General features: G+C 33.7%; 1 protein-coding gene across 1 annotated transcript in view; it reads left to right on the forward strand.

Moving 5' to 3' along the window:
- Window positions 1–15,766, forward strand: part of LOC119836127 (homeobox protein OTX1-like) — a 55,092-nt gene extending 39,326 nt beyond the window's left edge. Inside the window, exons 3-5 of the mRNA XM_038361382.1 lie at window positions 8,500–8,654; window positions 13,161–13,931; window positions 14,286–15,766. Coding sequence (XP_038217310.1) covers window positions 8,500–8,654; window positions 13,161–13,931; window positions 14,286–14,567 — 1,208 coding nt within the window. The 3' untranslated portion in view covers window positions 14,568–15,766. The remainder of the gene's footprint in view (window positions 1–8,499; window positions 8,655–13,160; window positions 13,932–14,285) is intronic.
- Window positions 15,767–18,743: the final 2,977 nt, after the last annotated feature.

Genomic DNA, 18,743 nt, shown 5'->3' on the forward strand with positions numbered 1-18,743 from the left:
TTTACATTCCATTTTTACCTCAGTTAGCTTGGTAGATAACGCTGATAACCGATAAGGTCGCCTTTTGTACTCTATCTCTACTTATGATTATGCTATTAGCTTTTCGCCCAAGTCTTCGCTCATGTAGTCGAAGGAAAAGCACTAGGTTTACTCCAGATGCTTACATTATACTGACTATCAGACAGCCAAATTTCAGCCCGATCAGTCTAGCAGTTTAAACTGTGCGTTGATAGATCCGTCAGTCAGACACATTCGCGTTTTATTCTAAGATAACATAGACACATCTATTTCTTAATACGGAAGCCGCATTGTTCAGTGCATTTCAATATTATCTAGAAACGGTGTGAACATCGCTGATAAATTTTATCGTTTCCTGTCTGAATTAATTTGCTAAGTTTATCTTTCGCACTTTGTACCTTTTATCTTTTACTATTGAAAAGAATCGTTAATTTGTAATTTTTAGTTTTTATCCTACTGCTACTAATATTATAAATGCGAAAGTTTGTAAGGATGTGTGTGCGTTTGTTGCTCTTTCACGCAAAAACTACTGAACCCATTGCAATGAAATTTGGTACGTAGACAGCTGGACAACTGGAATAACATATAGACAATCTTTTATCCCGGGATTCCTACTTCCTACGGATCTACGCGGGTGAAACCGCGGGGCGCAGCTAGTGAAACACGGGTGTCCGGCTAGGCGTTGCTACGGTTTGGCAAAGCGCGGGCTTGAATCCCGCCTTGTGATCGATTTTTTCTATTTTTTTCAAAATTTCTCAAGAATCTTTAATGTTTGCGTGCGATTTATTCCCGCTACTACGTGTGTTCTACATGTAAAAATATAGTAAAATCATTGGTAAATAGTCATTTTGCAATATTTACTGTCAGCATACTGTGTCCGGACGAAACGGTGAAGGAAAACATCGTGAGGAAACCGGCATGTCCAAGAATCAAAAAGTTCGACGACATGTGACGTCTGCCAACCCGCACTTGGCCAGCGTGGTGGATTACGGCCTGAACCCACATAGGAGGCCTGTTCCCAGCAGTGGGAACATACATGGGCTGTTAATGATAATGATGATACTGTGTTTAAATCTGATAGCTTATCTTTTTGCTAGATTTCTTCTTAAACTGCTTTTCAGTTTCGACGGGCAGATAGCTGTTATCAAATCATTCACATAGCCTATACATATATAGATTTTAATGTATAAAAATATATAATACCAATTCTGTTGGTAACTTTTCGCAAGTCGGTTACTTGGTTCGCTAGATTCTTAAAGAAAAATTTATTATTTAAAATTCCTATATTCATTTATTTCGTACTAGCTGCGCCCCGCGGTTTCACTTGCGTGAGTCCGTATCCCGTAGGAATATCGGGATTAAAAGTTGCCTATATGTTATTCCAGTTGTCCAGCTATCTACGTACCAAATTTCATTGCATTCGGTTCAGTAGCTTTGCGTGAAAGAGCAACAAACACACATCCTTACAAACTATCGCATTTATAATATAAGTAGGATATTTCCACTATATTATATTTCTCAAAGCCACCGACTAAAATTTTTTATCTAAGCCAACACTTAAAAAACCATAAATTTTGTATGTTCATTCCAAATTAGTGTTATCGATTAGCCGTTAAAACATTACAGACAAACAGACTCGTCAACCGTCGTGTCAACAAACCAAAGTCTCAATTGGTAGAGTATTTCTCTTATTTCTTACATTTATAATATAAATATACATTGCTCTTAAAAACACTACGCAAAAACCTTATTCACGCATAACGAAACGAAATCAATTTAGAATCAAAATGTTTTAAGATTAGCGTTAATGTGTTGAGGGGAGGGACCCTTATCTTGGGGGCGCATTCACCAATAGTTTCGGTAGCTAAGCTAATCCCTGGTATACTGCCCTTCTGTAGACATCGACAGAAAAAAATTAATGGCTCTCTGGTCTCGTAGTTTATGGTGAATATAATCTGTGGCACGGTGATTGTGCATTTCATACGAATTTATTATATGGGGCATTATTTTAATTACTATATACTAACTATATAAATATACTACTATATACGAAACTATACTAAATATACTACTATATACGAAAATTAAAGAAAATCATGTTAGTTACACTATTTTAAACTCCAGAACGGCTGAACTGATTTTGTTGAAATTTGGTGCAGAGATAGTTTGAGGACCGAAAAACGATATAGGATAGTTGCTAGCCTGGAAATTGAACGGGAACGGAGACTTTTTCGGTAACACCCCATGTGTGTTAAGTTCTTTTCGGGCGAAACCGCGGGCGGAAGGCTAGTTTAACATAAAGCATATTTCATAAGCAATATTTTGAACCCGCGGGCAAAAAGCGGGTACTTCTATAGCTTATGTGTTATCCTGCTACATCTACAAGTTATATCACTGCCACATATGATCAGAATTCGTTCAGTAATTTTTGTGTGATACACAAATACATTCTTTCAAACTTTATTTGTTCCACCCGAGCAACAAAAAGTATTTATATAACTCATGTCTTATTCTGATGTATAAGCTATACTATTGCAAAGTTTCATCAAAATCCATTCAGTAGTTTTTACGTGAAAGAATAACAAACATCCATCCATCCATACTTACAACTTTCGAGTTTTTAACGTCATTAGGATAGTAGCCAAATAACTTCATATTCTTACAAATCCCCGATTGTCCTACCACATATTGTATAAGTTACAATTTCATCTATTACGCAACAGCTTTTACAAATAACCGCCCCATAGTTCACACTAACAAACAATAATTTATTAGATAAATTTCAATTTACCAACAATTCTGTTATCACACCCCTGCAATAGCGCTAGCAAAATCATTTCATTCAATATCCGACTCTAATTGAATAGCTTAAGGTTGAGAATGTAAGTTATAGTGTACCCTTAAAGTTCGCAACCCTAAGGGCTGTGTTGCAAGCACAATTTATGTGTTAACATGATTTATGAGCTGGCAACCCTCGTTTCAGTGGGTGAGAAATATAGCCTGTATTTGCAATGTATACATAACTTTCTTATGTATTAAGAAACATATAAATTTCCCTATTCTTTAGTTTGAGTACCACAACCTATAATTTTTTTTGAATGTTAATATAATTTTTAAACGTTTCTATCAAACAACAAATAATTAAAAAATCAATATTGTTTTACATAGAATCATTGAAAATTATTTATAAATAAATATAATGGCTTTGGGTTAATTGTGATTGAACATTTCACACCGAAATCTAAATAATTAGTCTATATTTATATCTTTCTTCTTTCTAATTTTGTATAATCGTCATCATTCGTATATTTATAATTATACTAGCGAATTCGGCTTCGCCCCTGGTACGGTGAAAAATCGTTTAAAATTCAAACAAACAAACTATTACGCTTTAAATGATAAGAATAGAGAGAACTGATTCCTGACATATGAAAAGAATAATTCTAAAATTATCTCTATGCTATTTTTTTCTCACTTCTCTAAACTTGTTTTATTTTCAGTTAATGTGTTCCTATCATCTTTAAATCTCATTAAAGCACTCATTTCTACTTAAACCAATAGCAACCAATTACTCCCAATATGGCCCCTTGGCTTCCTTGATATTTACTATCAGATTATCCTGCCAAGTAAACAATAGCGCATGCATCATTAAATTTATCTCCGCTCATCATTACAGATCAAAATACTTCTAATTAGAGCAAACATACTAAAACAGTTTGCTTGTGCACCCATTACAAGCCCCTGTCAAATTGACAGTTGACGTCCCCGCCAAAAAATTTTTTTTAAGAGTTGCCATAAGTGAAAACTCCTTTCGATAAGGGTGAATTTTACAATGACGCGCAGCTGTATTCCCCTCGGATATTTTACACATCATTAAAAAGGATGCATCGCGGAGACCCCTGGGGTCAAATAGCGTGAAAAACGGAAAAATAACAAGCATTGTATTACCGGTTGTGGTCTGTTTGTATTGCAGACACGTGCTTTGATGGCCAATTTAGAGGTTTGAGTACTGTTATTTTGTCACGTGCTTCGCATAGATATCTATATAAAGTTACTTATTTTTATAACTGAGTTTTATGTAGATAGGCATTTCCTAAAATTATATAAATAAATACTTCCATAAAATGTAGTCGTAAGGTTTCAAGCTGCAACATACGAAACTCAAAAATAAATTTGTTACTCATACGTAATACTATCGATGAATACAGATTAAAAATGTAGATATACATTCAATGTATGTTACATAATATAGTCAATACCATGACATGCGCTACCAAATAACCATAAGACCACCTCAAGTGCGCTTCAAAGAAATCTGTAACCAAAGTCATTGGTTCCGAGCTTAGATATTATCGCAGGCATCTACCGCACCTTTTAAAATTATCGGCGTCGTAACAAGATCTCTACACGAATACACCATTAGGAGTCATAGACAAGCCAGCATAAACAAGCTACTAGCCCTATCGAAAATCAGCCTTACAGATAATATCAGAGCCCACGCTAAAAAAGAAAAAAGACCGCCATGTCATGAGGATTAACGCTCGAGCCCCCATTGTTAACGATGACAATTCAAACGCATCTGTCCCTCTCTATCCTTCATGGAACGCTAGCGGCGGAAGGAGACAGATGTCTGTCTATTTATTTTCACTTTTCTATGGATAGGTAATGTGACAGTTTTCGTATGAAATGTTTGTTTGGATTTCAATAGGGACGGTTTCGGACTAGTTTCGAATGAACGTTGTATTATTTTATTTTAATCCGTAAGCGAGAGCGCGATTGAAAAGTCTAATAACAATTTTTCGCCCCAGCTGAGTTTGGTTTGACGGTCGAATTAAAATTTTGACATTGGTGTCACTGATCTATTGTTCGCTGTTCGAAAACTAATTTGATATTATTAAATAGCCTTACATTATAGAAAAAAATGCATTCAAATTATCATAGAAAATATACATACTCCTTTAAAATATTAATCTTTTAAAATTTACAAAAAAAAACTCTAGTAACGATTTAAATATTTTGTTTACCGATATTTATATTTAGATGTCACTTTAATTCCAACTCAAATATAACAAATTTATGGGACTAGAAATTTAGTGTAGAAATTATAAATGCATTATTAAATATCAATTATAAAACGAATTTTAAATTATTTCCTTGTACATTCCAAACTACTTTTTTAACTATGTATGTGTGCGTGTATCTTTTCCATGAATAGGAATCGTGTATCGCTTCCCTATCTTTAACTTGACACTGGCAGAAAGTCTTTACTCATTGACATTTATGTATTAAAAAAAAAACACTTCTAATATTGGCATCATTCGAAAATAGAACGAATTTGAAACGTTTCATTTATGGTATGGAATTACAAATGTTTATTGTATATGACATGAAGACACGCTGTTAGCTGGACAATTAATCATTAAATTTTCTCTCACAACTCATTTAATCAAGCCTTACAAATGTGAGCGTAATGTAAACTTGACTAATAGCCTGCTAGTTAATTTTTCTATAGGGATTACATAGCTAAGGCACGCTTTTATACTCTCTGTGTTTGTTTTTCAACATGATTTACGGTTGAATTCCTGACAATTTGACTTCAGACAATGGTATTTTACACGGCGTTAATAGTTTTAAATTGATTGTTTTATAAATTATTTATTTGTGGTTATACTTCTTACACTACAGACTGGTTTATATGAGCTGTGTAATTCTTTTATCGCCAATTCATCCTAATTCGTCGTAATCCGTCGCAATTCGTTGTAATTTTTCATATAAAAACCGTTAAGTTATGTTTAAAGGCTTAAAACTTAAAGACTCTTTTTTCACTTAATTTTTAATTAACCTCTGCCTTCGTCGTTGCTCTTATAATCTGTAGGTAGATCAATACTTTTGCACTAAAAATTAAACTAACTGTCTGCTCCGACTTCGCCTGTGGTACGTGTATAGCCTATATGTGTACCACGCTTGCAGGAATCACATATGTAATGGAGAAAAAGTTTTTGAAATCGGTTACAAACATACAAAAGTTTTCTCTTTATAATGTTATTGTAGATTAATGCAGTATTTAAAATACTGCGCGACTTAAAAAATCCCATCTGCTATATTCATTTTAATATCAAAAATTAAAAGGCTGCACATATGCCTTTTATTATTTTTCTATATACATTAAAATTTATCATTATCTGTTCAGCATTATAAGTCGAAAAACGTTATATGGCAACACTATATATACCCCGTAAATTATTGTATACCAATAAAGCTACCGTCCCGAGTTGAGGTACTAAATACGTCAATTGGTTGAAATTCTATTAAAAAAAGACCTCCAATTGAGAAATTTCTTTAATTTCGGGCCGTCGGTTAAAAACAAACATATCACTAATAAAGTATGACACAAAAAACACTGTTTAAAGCCTTCCCACAAACTTGACAATTACAATTTCCAATATAAATTAAAGATAAATGATCCGCTTTACGCGTTTCAAAATGTTTATGACGCATTAAACTTTATTAATGGCCCTCGTTAATTAATTCGACAATTTGACATCTCACAATGTACTTAATAAAAGCAACGGAATTGTAAAAATGAATGTATGAAATATTATCTTTATTTGAGGCTCTTTCTTTTGATTTTGATAAACGGACTGTGTAGGCGTGAACACAACGGAAATAAATAAGGAAAGTTACTTCGAGATATCTTTATATATATAAACTAGCTGCACCCGGCAACGCTGTTCTGCCTTACTTATCATTTAGGGGTATGAAAGATGTTGGCCGATTCTCATAGATACCGGATAAGCAGAAAAAATTTCATCAAAATCGGTCAAGCCGTTTCGGAGGAGTATGGCAACGAAAACTGAGACACGAGAATTTTATATATTAATTACGTGTCACGTTTTTGTTAGCGATGGACTCCTAAACTTCTCAAGCGATTTTAATCAAATTTTGTAGTTTGTAGTTTGATCTAACTTAAAATATAGGATAGTTTTCATTACTTCAATAAGGGTAAATGACTCCCGGGGCGTGCAGCTAGTTTAAATATATATTTATTTACCTTACTAAGTTTGGTGTGTGTTAGTCTTTTACGCGAAAACATCTTATCGTATCTGTATTAAATTTGGTATAGAGATTATAGTCTAGATTAGCACATAGGCTACTTTTACGCGGGTGCCACGCGAGTGACGCCGCAGGTTACAGCTAGTATTTAATAAAATAGCAATATATAAAGCTGATGTCATAAAAAATATTAATTTCCAGTGATTGTACACTATACTTTTGGACAAATTTACGATGATGAAATTAAACGCTTTTAATTAATTCGGATAGTATATATAGATACAGAGATGTATACATATAAACCTTCGTCTTGAATGGCTCTATCTATTAAGTGCAGATAAATTGAAAAATCTATTTATTTCTTGCGCACTCGATTTTGAACCTCCAACTTTACCCTTTCAAGTCCAAAGTCCACCACTGAATCATCACTGCTATGAGAGGATCTATTATAGGTAAAATTAATAAATAGCAGAACTGTACTAACTGTTTTTAATCGTTTGCAATAAAATGTTTCCCACAAAACCTGTTCAATTTGTTTATTCACACGTCGCTAACTGATGCGAACATGATTTTAATTAACTTGTCAAAGCTGTCTAGTTTTGGAAGCTAGATTCTAGATTATTTATTAGGAAATTATTTATGACCTGCATTAGCTTGTGTCTTAGTATATCTATTCTTATTATGAGTTTATGAATTTCTAAATTTTAAAGTTCTTATGTCTTTATCACTATAAAAGTTGCAATAACTTCACTACTTGAAAGTAATTTTTCTTTAAATCTAAACTTGCACAGGTAGAAATCTGTTCATCCACATGTATGACTTAATTTGGCGTGTACAACATTGAAGAAAATGATTTTTAGACTCAAAAATACGAATGAAGACCCCTTTATTTTGAAAAAATGAACAATTATTATCCCTATTCCGTATCAATTGGCACTATAATATTATAAAGTTTCTCAAAAATGATTTACCAATAAAAAGCCACGTAATCTGTGTCATAAGCTCTCTTTGGTTATCTTATTCTGCGCAATCCCGGGAAGAAACGGGACGATAATAATGAAATGTAAACTAATACAGCTTACAATAGAAACGGTACATTGTTTGACTAGCTGCGCCGCGCGGTTACACCCGCGTAAATTTTAAGTATGACCTAATTTTACGGCTATATCTACATTTTACGCTTATTTAATCCACATAACAGCAGAAAATCTGAAATCTGAACGCATCACCTAACCAACATTTACTGAAGTTCTGTTATCCTACAGTTAATCTAAATTGCTCATCATCATCAGCCCATACATGTTCCCACTGCTGAGACACAGACCTTCTATCAGGGTTCAGGCCATAATCCACGCTGGCCAAGTGGGGGTTGGCAGATGTTACAATGTATACTTAAAATAGGTCTCAAATATAACCTTATTGTTTCAGGCGTGAACCCTAGGAAGCAGAGAAGAGAACGGACCACGTTTACGAGGGCGCAGCTGGATGTTTTAGAAGCCCTGTTCGGGAAGACTAGGTACCCTGACATCTTCATGAGGGAGGAGGTGGCTTTGAAGATTAATTTGCCTGAATCTAGGGTTCAGGTATGTTGCACTAGGTTTTCTATTCTCTTTCTTCTTTTCATGTCTAAAAGTTGTTTATTTTATTATACCAAATACACAGTTCATTTTTGATCCAACTTAAAAGATAGGATAGTTTATATAATTTCAATTACAAAAAATGACTACACGGGTGGAACCGGGGCGTGCAGGTAGTATACTTTATTATATCTTGATAGATACCAAAACCACAAGAATCATTAATTTTATGTGCATTTGTCTTGCACCTCTGAAACAGAAGAGACAGACAGACAAAACCAGACGCTCGAATCCTTTTCCATTCCTTTCCTTACTTCCCGTCAACTTAAACCTGTCATTAATTAGGATAAAGCTAAAAACATCTCTCTACAAGTGGTTTTTACTTCTAATTTTTACTGGGGGTCATGACCGACCTACCAGCTCAGTTATCCACACTTACATTAAAAAAAACAGACAAACATACAGTCATTAGCTACATACATACTACTAAAATCATTTGTCGCGATGCGTCATTAAAATGATGCTCCAATAAAAACAATTACCTATTACACATTATTTACGACTTGAGATATCTAAATATATTCAAATTATTTAATAACTCCGTTCAATTAATTCGATATTTACATAATCTGTAAATATGAAAGCGATATAACATTTATTTCAATTAAATAGATTATAATAATCCTTCAATAAATAACTTTCAATTATTTTAATGTGATTATATGAAATTAATAATATTTATTGATAATGGATTAATCATATTTCAAGATACGGTAGTTATTAGAAAGTAATTTATTTATTAATTTTAGAAATACACGGCGTTATATATCTCTTGTACTAATAAATTGTTTATGACACAAAATAATTGCGATACCGAAAATAATAGAATATGTAATGTTCCTTCATAATCCATTCCTCCTTTCTCGCCGCCATACCTTTCGGTAACCCATTGAAAGAGGGCAATGCATTCCTTGAGGCACTACCTCTGCTCTGTTCATAGGCGGTGGTGATCGCTTACCATCAGGCGAACCACCAGCTCAGTTGCCCACTATCACTACATAGTATAAAATGAAGTCGCTTTCTCTGTTCCTATATATGCTTAAATCTTTGAAACTACGCAACAAATTTTGATAATTATTTTAACAGATAGAGTGATTCAAGAGGAAGGTTTTATATTTATAATAACATCAATAAAACTACTCTGATTTAACGTGTGCGAAGCCGCGGGCAAAAGGATTTAGCTGGCACTGTTATATAGGAAAAAATTTAACTTACTGTCCAACTCAAAGTGCAAACGTTATATCGTTAAAATGTCTCTTTTCTATTACTAGTATATATTCCCATTTCAAATCATTCTCTCGACTTCACAGTGCTAAATACAAATGGAGAAAAAATCAATGTTAATTCCTTAACGTTTTCTTTTATTCCATTTACACGAACACGACTCTCGCATTAACGAACCAATCGAATTACGTTCCAAATTTGAAATTTGAAAATCGAATCCGCACTCCATTGTTCGCTAGAACGTTAAACATGATAAGGAGATCGTTCATTTAGCTTCCAGACATCAAAGAGAGCGGAGGTAATGTAATGGAGCGCTCTGTTTATTTGATTTAAGCGCCTTTATTCGACAATTGAATTAATGCTATAGGTGCACAACTTTAGAACAGTTATTGTTTTAATTTATCATACCATTTCTTAATAATCTATGAAAATTATTTATTTCATACTATATATATTAGCTACCTCATGTAACATCGTCTGTTCTGAATATGAGTACTTTTGAATAATTTTTCACCTACTTCGTTCACATTGGCTCTGGCATGGCAAGGCAAAAGCAACTACATTTGAAATAAAATAGACTTATAAATTGTACCTTCTTTATATAAGTTCATTTAAATGAAGGAGTTTAAACTAATAATTATAATAATTATTGACTAGACAAGATTATTTGTATACTAGCTATTTTCTTACATGTTATTCCAATTGTTCAGCTATCTACGTACTAAATTTCATTGCAATCGTTTCAGTAGTTTTTGCATGAAAGAGCAACAAACGTAGGAGTAGGTAAAGTAGGATTAAGTAGGATTTTTTCATTCGCATTTACACTTCTTTCGCCAAAATGAGTGTCACTGAATATCGCATTTCAGTCTGGTAAACTAACTTTTATGCAATGAATTTTTAAATCTTACCAAATCAATTCATAATGTTCTCGAATCTTCGATATAGAACCTTAGCAGTCGGAACTGGTCTCCCTCATGACCAATTACAATAATTATCTGTAGATCTTTGAACTAATTTCTTTGAGATATCATCTAGTTAGGGTCACTATAATTGGATTATTTCGATCTATGTAAGAGATACGGTTAATGAGGACGTGTTTGTGACCTTTTGTTGTAATTTCTTATTTATATTCATTATTTTTATAATTGATGTTTCGATTATCTTAAAGAGTTATAAGTATGATCATGTCATCACAAAGAAATATATGTTTACCGTTAAACTATCTTTCTTAAGACATTTCAAAACATAATGTTTAAAAATCACTGATCAACTGTAAAAGCTAGCCTTTGAGTTTCGCCTTCGAACCTTGATGCTACCGTAAATATTGATAGAAACAAAACAAATAAACAACTTACCTCTAGACGTATGGATGGAAAATGGATGAAAGATGGAAATAATACGCGTATTATAGTCTTATCTAGCTGATACGCATTTAATGTCATGCAAAAAGCTTATGTATCAATATATAACTATTACATAAGTTAACAATGAATGACTATTTGAAACAATCGCCGTTCAATGATAGAAACAAAGCTCATTTGAAGTCCCGTGGCCCCTAATGGGGTTTGGGGCAGATGCTTCACTGATCGATTTTCTTTTATGAATATGTAGGTGACCAGCCTTCTGTGTCCAGCTAAACTGAGACATTTTTTGTGATTATCCACCGGGAGTCGAACCCGGGAACCCTCGGTTCTACGCTCACGCGTTAACCACCATGCTGAGGGGCTTAGAATCAATACTTACGTTTTGTATATTAATAGATTTAAGAAACAAACGAAAAATAAAACTGTAAAAAAATTAATTTTACTACATAAACGTCTTGTACCTACAAGGTGATGTTTGATTTCTATTTATGTAAACGATTTTCTAAATCAAAGCATCGTCCATGCAACTAAATCATCCATCCAACCATCAGGTGATGGTTTCTATTCATCACGAGCGTTCATTTCAATGAAACAGTTGCAAAATGCAACCCAGTGGCACGGAATCACGTGACGGCGAACGAAGCAGTCGGATTAAGTCCCCCTGAAATGAATGAGTTAATAAGTTTTATGAAAAAGAGCAAAGAATGAATGGGCTTTGTTGTAACGAAACAGATGCGAGCGGCCATTTTGTCGATAATTATTATATGAAATGCGCGCGGGTATTTGTGTGCGTAAATTTCTTTTTAATTGTGAAGTTTGACGTGAAACAGTTCATTGTTGATGAAATTATTGTTCATTGTTGATGAAATTATTATAGTTTTGTTAAGAAACGTCTGTTTTGTATATAAAACATTTACGCGGGATATAAGGATGCACTTACTACTAAATTATCTATGTGTTTTCCATTGCAATAATTCTCAGTATAAGTCACAACCAATAAATAGTAATAAAGAAGTATTCCTATTGATTATAGGTTGATGTTATATAACTTAAAGTCTTTGACAAATGTACTATTCAGTATTTAATCATTATTATTTAATTTCACTTATTGTTTTCTAAAATAAACACATTCAAACATAGAAAATTCTTTAACTTTATAATATCCGTTCCAATATCCTACTAATAAAATATGCGCGAATGTTTGTAAATATTGATGGATATATGTAAAGATGTTTTATGCATTTTCATATAAAAACAGCTGATCGTATGTGTATAAATTTCGGTAGATAGATTATAGTCTGAATTAGCAAATAGGCTACGCCGGGTATCACGTGAGTGACGCCGCAGGATACAGCTAGTACTCGTATACATTACCAATAATATAAATTTTCTAATAAAATGCTGTCAACAGATGGTACATACGCACGTAATAGCTAGTAATTCCAATGTGTGAACTTCAATTATACATACCCCTATTTGTTTTGTGGCTTATTTATGAATTATATCGCCCACCACTCACACATTGATGCTAGGCTTGTAGCGTTTAACTACATGTTTGTTATTCTTCTAAATGAAGGAAAAAAGCTATATTTTACACCATTGGAAACAGAAATTAGACACATTAAAAAAGACATGAACAAATGGTGGCATGATGGTTAAGCCATCTCTTACAGATAATTTATTGTTATAATAACTGATATTGATATTGGGATAAAACAGGAATAGATAGTCACTTAATTATTTGTAAATACCCTGATTCCACGCGGGCGGAAGCTATTTAAGAATATATGAATATCTTAGGTACCTTTTTAAAGTTGTTTCCATTTCCATCGAACGAATCTCATGACAGAATATTTCTTCACAGGTTTGGTTCAAAAACCGTCGCGCGAAATGTCGGCAGCAACTGCAGCAGCAGACAAACACGCAGATATCCAGTAAATCGTCGTCCGGGTCCAAAACAATATCGTCCACGAACGCTATCAAGAGCAGCAACTCCTCATCAAAGATATCCACATCCAAGTCCTTAACGAGTTCGAGTTCCAGCCTCTCCACGACGCAAAATACGTCGAGTATCACAACATCATCGCCGAACCTCCCCATCACCCCCACAACTTCAGTCAGCCCACCAATCAATGTTATCTGTAAGAAGGAAAGCGCCCCATCCAACTACGACTCGTCTCCATTGAACAAGAACTTATCTTCACTCCACCATTACAATTCGAACGACTTAAGAATCAGCGGGAAGGACTCCTCTCCTTCAGACACGCTGTCCAACGTCCACTCGTACGGCGTTACACCGAAACAGGAGTTATATTCGAGTCCGAAAAGACTGGACTATTCTAGCAAAGTCGATTATTCGGAGAAGTCGTTTGGAAGTAACCTAGTTAAAGATCAGTACAGCTCCCGTTTGACTGGTAACCTGACTCCGTTAGGTTCAAATTCCTCGATAATGACGACGCCCTCTCCTCCCATAACTCCACAAAGCCTGAACGGGCCGGGGAATGTTTATCACCCGGATAGTTACAATAGCTTTCATTGGCCCGGCAGTTCGGATTATATACGAAGTTACTCGAGCTCGCACCATCATCAGGGATATGGGCAGAGCGCGTATAATTCGCCGTATTATCCTAGTCAGGTAAGACATAGTTATTAGTTATTCTGTTTGTTAGTTGCATTTTACTGTAAATCTTTAAAAATCTTTTTATTCAATTTATCTTACATACGCCTACCCTTACTTTATCGGATCGTTTAAAGATTAAAAAAGTAACTTTACAATATTACGTTAACAGTACAAACATTTATATATATTTATTTGTTCATAATGTTAAATTTATAAACAAATATTAAAACATCTCCAGTGACATATTGTTATGTCACAAAATTGTCCTAAGTAAACACAAAGATTTGTAAAGACACCCCCAAATAAACACAGAAATCAAGAGAAATAAAATGTTAATACAGACCGAACTAACAAACAAACCACTTCCAGATGGAGTACTTCAACGGCGCCTCAGTGAACCAGTCTCACGGTAGCCACGGCCACAACCTCGCCAATGGCAACCAGCTATACAATCAGGTATCATTCGGCAACCCGTCTCCGCCCGCCGCGTGGCCCTCCCACAACATCCTTTCCTCAGGCCCAGAATCCCCAGAAAACCAATCCCAAAACTCCCCACACCTCAGCATGCTACAAGCCTCCCAAATCACAAATTTCTCCAACTCAGGCAACAGCTACTTCGCCCCGGAAAAGTACGGCATTAATATGGTGTAGTATCTCTAGTCTCTTTCTAGGTTATTGTAAATATTAAGGCGGCAGTCCATCGGAGCGGCGCTCGTTTTCGATTTCGATTCGTCATTCTTGAATCGGTCTTTTTCACTTTCAAATGTTCGAGACGTTTCCTCGATCGTGCCGATAGCTTTGGCGGGAACGTTTCGGTCGGTTTGCAAGTGGGGAAAATCGGTTGTACATTTATACATATCACACCTTCGACATCAAACGAAACGGACGTCGTTCTGATAAACTGTCTATAGTTAATTGCAAAGGAGATTCTGTCTATACTTTGTAAATTCTCACTTTGGACAAATGCGCCAACCGTGTTTTCTCGCATCACAAACTCAGTACAAAATCATAACCCCGTAATGTAATAACAATAAATTATCACCGATGATAACAAATACGCTTTCCGCATTTGTCCAATTTAATTTACGAATCGTTCTAAGACTTTTATTTAAAGCGGCTTTAAATTCAACGAATTATTTAACGGAGGCCTAAGGACGGCTGGCGAGCCACGAAATTCCAAACGTTATGTTTTGCAATGTACATTCCCAAGTCATATCATTTAATTTTAAATTAGTCTATGTCTAGTGACTATCGCACTTGCGTTAAAACTATTGTAAATAGAGAATAAGAATTTTTATTTTTAAATGAATTTTGTAAATGTGCGTGCTACAGTTGTATATGTGACTTAGTATAAAGTTGTGTTATTCCTAAAATGTCGGCAAATCGCTGTGATTCACTTCATTTTCTTTAATGTACAGTTCGTGTAAATTAATTTATGATAGTTTAATTTACTTACGAAATAAATGAACGTGGTCGTGTTTCATTTGAACTTCGAGTCAACTGTGAGAACTGTCAGTGAAATCATGCATTTCATTTAAATGTAAAGTAAATGAAACGAACAATAAAATTATTGAGAGATTACTAGGTTATGTATTTATGCCTTGGAATGTATTGATTTCGATTAATAAATATAATTTGAATTTAAATGAACATTTGAATCCAAATGACGTTTTCATTTAGCGAAATGACTACATTTATTTATTACACTATAAATACATTTTGCATAGATTTGTTTTTAATTTAATTTTCGGAAATGTAGAATGAAGTAATAAATTTGTAACTTATAGTACATTTTATGCTTGGACATAGATAAGTTAGGGTTAAGTACAATTCATTGTACTAAGTTCGATAAAGAGTCAGTGTATTTTTTTTAAGTTAAGTTGTATTAATTATTGATAGCTATTGAAATATTGAATCCGAATATATGCATATAAAATACAGTTTTGTGTTTAATTTATTCCCTGTGTACTTCGTGTTTCTAGAGTTTTATAAATATATTCATTGATACAGCCCAGTGAAAACGTATTTAATTGAAAATAAAACATAAAATTTCATATTATATTACTAAGGTCTGCCCCGGCCTCGTTCGTGGTACATAAACAGCCTACGTCAGTGAAGCTGTATCCTACTAATGATGAAAGAATATTTGAAATCGGACCAGTAGTGTTTCTGTTACATTACAATCATACATACAATAACACAAATATTTATAATTTGTATAATATTTGTTAACAATTTTTAAAGACTGCCGCTTATAAATAAACTTACTAGCGTAGCTTACTGGTTGTTCATATTGTAATTTTATTAACTTTTTGTATATTTTGCTAAGAGCAATAAAGAATAATTAAATACTAGCAATCCACCCCGGATTCGCCCGTGGTAGATATATATCCTATATACATGGGCCTTCCTCAGTAAATGGACTATTAAACATTGAAAGAACTTTTTAAATCGCGACAGTAGTTTCTGAGATTATAGCGTTAAACCAAACAAATAAATTCTTCAACTTTATAATACTCGTATTAGTAATACAGATTGACATTATATACAGATATGTCTAGATAAGTATTATTAAAAATTATTTCCCGAGATATTTAAAAAAATCTATATACCTTCTCAAAATCTTTCTTCAGACTACATATTAAACCCTAAAATGTACATACTTACTAAATAAAATGTACATACCTCCGTTTGTTCTATAGCTCTTAACACGCAAAGTAATTTAATTATTTCTAATTAAAAATATTTCATAAACGGGGATCTCATTCTGTATTATCTGTTACGTTAAGTATATATCGAATTTCAACGAATTGAAATAGATATCCTATCCTACTAATATTATAATCCTCCTACTAATATTATAAATGCGAAAGTTTGTAAGGATGTGTGCGTTTGTTACTCTTTCCCGCAAAAACTGCTGAACCGATTGCAATGAAATTTGGTACGTAGACAGCTGGACAACTGGAATAACATATAAGCAACTTTTTATCCCGATATTCCTACGTAATACGGACTTACGTGGATGAAATCGCGGGGCGTAGCTAGTATTATATACGCATGAAAATTCTGAAAATTTTTAAGCAACGTAACAATTTGGAAACTATATTCGAAGGAAGGTAAATTGGGAGATCAACATTTGTATCCAAAATAACTTTCGTGTCATAATATTTAGTACGTTCGGATAGGTGAAGCAGAAATTACATAATACATAGATAACAAATCAGGTCATTTTCGATCCCCCTATAACTTCGTAGTGGATGAAACAGAACCACAATTTAGAAAATTACAGCTTGACCGACGAACATGGGCTATATAATAATTATATGAAGCAGAACGTAGTTAGTATAAGCGACCATTATTAATATGTTTGGTGCTATAATCTGGTGAAAGGATTAGAACATGTCAGATTTTTTATTTCTAATTGCCTCCCATGTCGTCCCATTTACATTTGGTCTGGTTCTGATAATTTGAAGGCGTGTAGTTTATTTTTCTTATTTTATTATTATATATAGCTACATACATTGTAAAGAAAATATTCTATATGTAAATCTTGTTCTGTTTATATTATTCTAGCGGTCCGCCCCGGCTTCGCCCGTGGTACATATACAGCCTATAGCCTTCCTCAAAAAATGGGATATTTAACTGAAATAATGTTTCAAGTCGAACTAGTTCCTGAGATAAGTGCGTTCAAACAAACAAACTCTTCAGCTTTATAATATTAGTATAGATATCAATGAAGACTTTTCAAGATTTTTATTGAAGGGTCTTCTCTATTCTCTTGTACTCTCTGTGTCTAAACCATAGCTTGTTTACTTAGTTGGTTAATCGCCCTGGCTTCGTTCAGGTCGTAATAATATAGTAAAAATCTTAAAAGTACGTTTATATCCTATGATATAAACGTACTTTTAAGATTATTTAAGATATTGATTCTATAATCAACCAATTTGTCTGACTTCCTCTTATAAGGAGTATACGTACACTATTAATATTTAATATATGAAGGATAATATTTAATATCGAATTAAATTCTATTAATATCGAAAGATTCCAATCAGAATTATAAGATAAACTCATGAATTTATTGTATTATCGCCGATCCTTGTTAAGTGTACAAAGTTTGAATTAAATCTGTCCGGTTGCAGTGGGTCAAAATCGAGTCTAAAGAGTCGGTTACACACAAGCATACACGTGAAGCTAATAAAAGCGTGTTAATATGAAAAAGACAATGTCATTTATCAATAATGTGCTTTTCTATTGTAATAAAGTGCATAATTAAGTTGAGTTAATAGTTTATTATCCGTTAACAATTAAAGTTTTCTTTTTTTAAACTTACTATCTATACTAATAAATATAAAGTGTAAGAGGTTGTTTGTTCGATTGCTCAGGAACTGCTAAACGATTTGCTTGAAGTTTGGCACAGAGATAGTTTGATTGTGAACATAGGGCAGTTTTTAGCCTGGAAAGCCCCACGAGGGTTTTAAATATGTGGTGATAAAAAGGGTCTGTACGGCATATCGTTACCTTTGGATACGCGGACAAAGCTGTGGACGGAAAGCTAGTCTATGTCTATACTAATAAAGGTTTATATGTAAGTATGTTTGTAAACTTTCACTCAAAATTACTGGACCTATTTCAATATTTCGCTCACCATTAGAAGCTAGAAAGCTAGTCGTGATAAAATTATTATCCATGATCAAGTTACTTATTATGATAAAATAAGGAATTACAAAGAGAAAACACGAGATCTTTTGTTTGTTTGTTTGATTTAACTGAAAAAGATTCCAATCGATTATAACTTATTCATTAAATTATTGTATTTAAATACGA

This window comes from Zerene cesonia, chromosome 22 (assembly GCF_012273895.1).
Source record: "Zerene cesonia ecotype Mississippi chromosome 22, Zerene_cesonia_1.1, whole genome shotgun sequence".
In the NCBI taxonomy this organism is placed as follows: Eukaryota; Metazoa; Arthropoda; class Insecta; order Lepidoptera; family Pieridae; genus Zerene; species Zerene cesonia.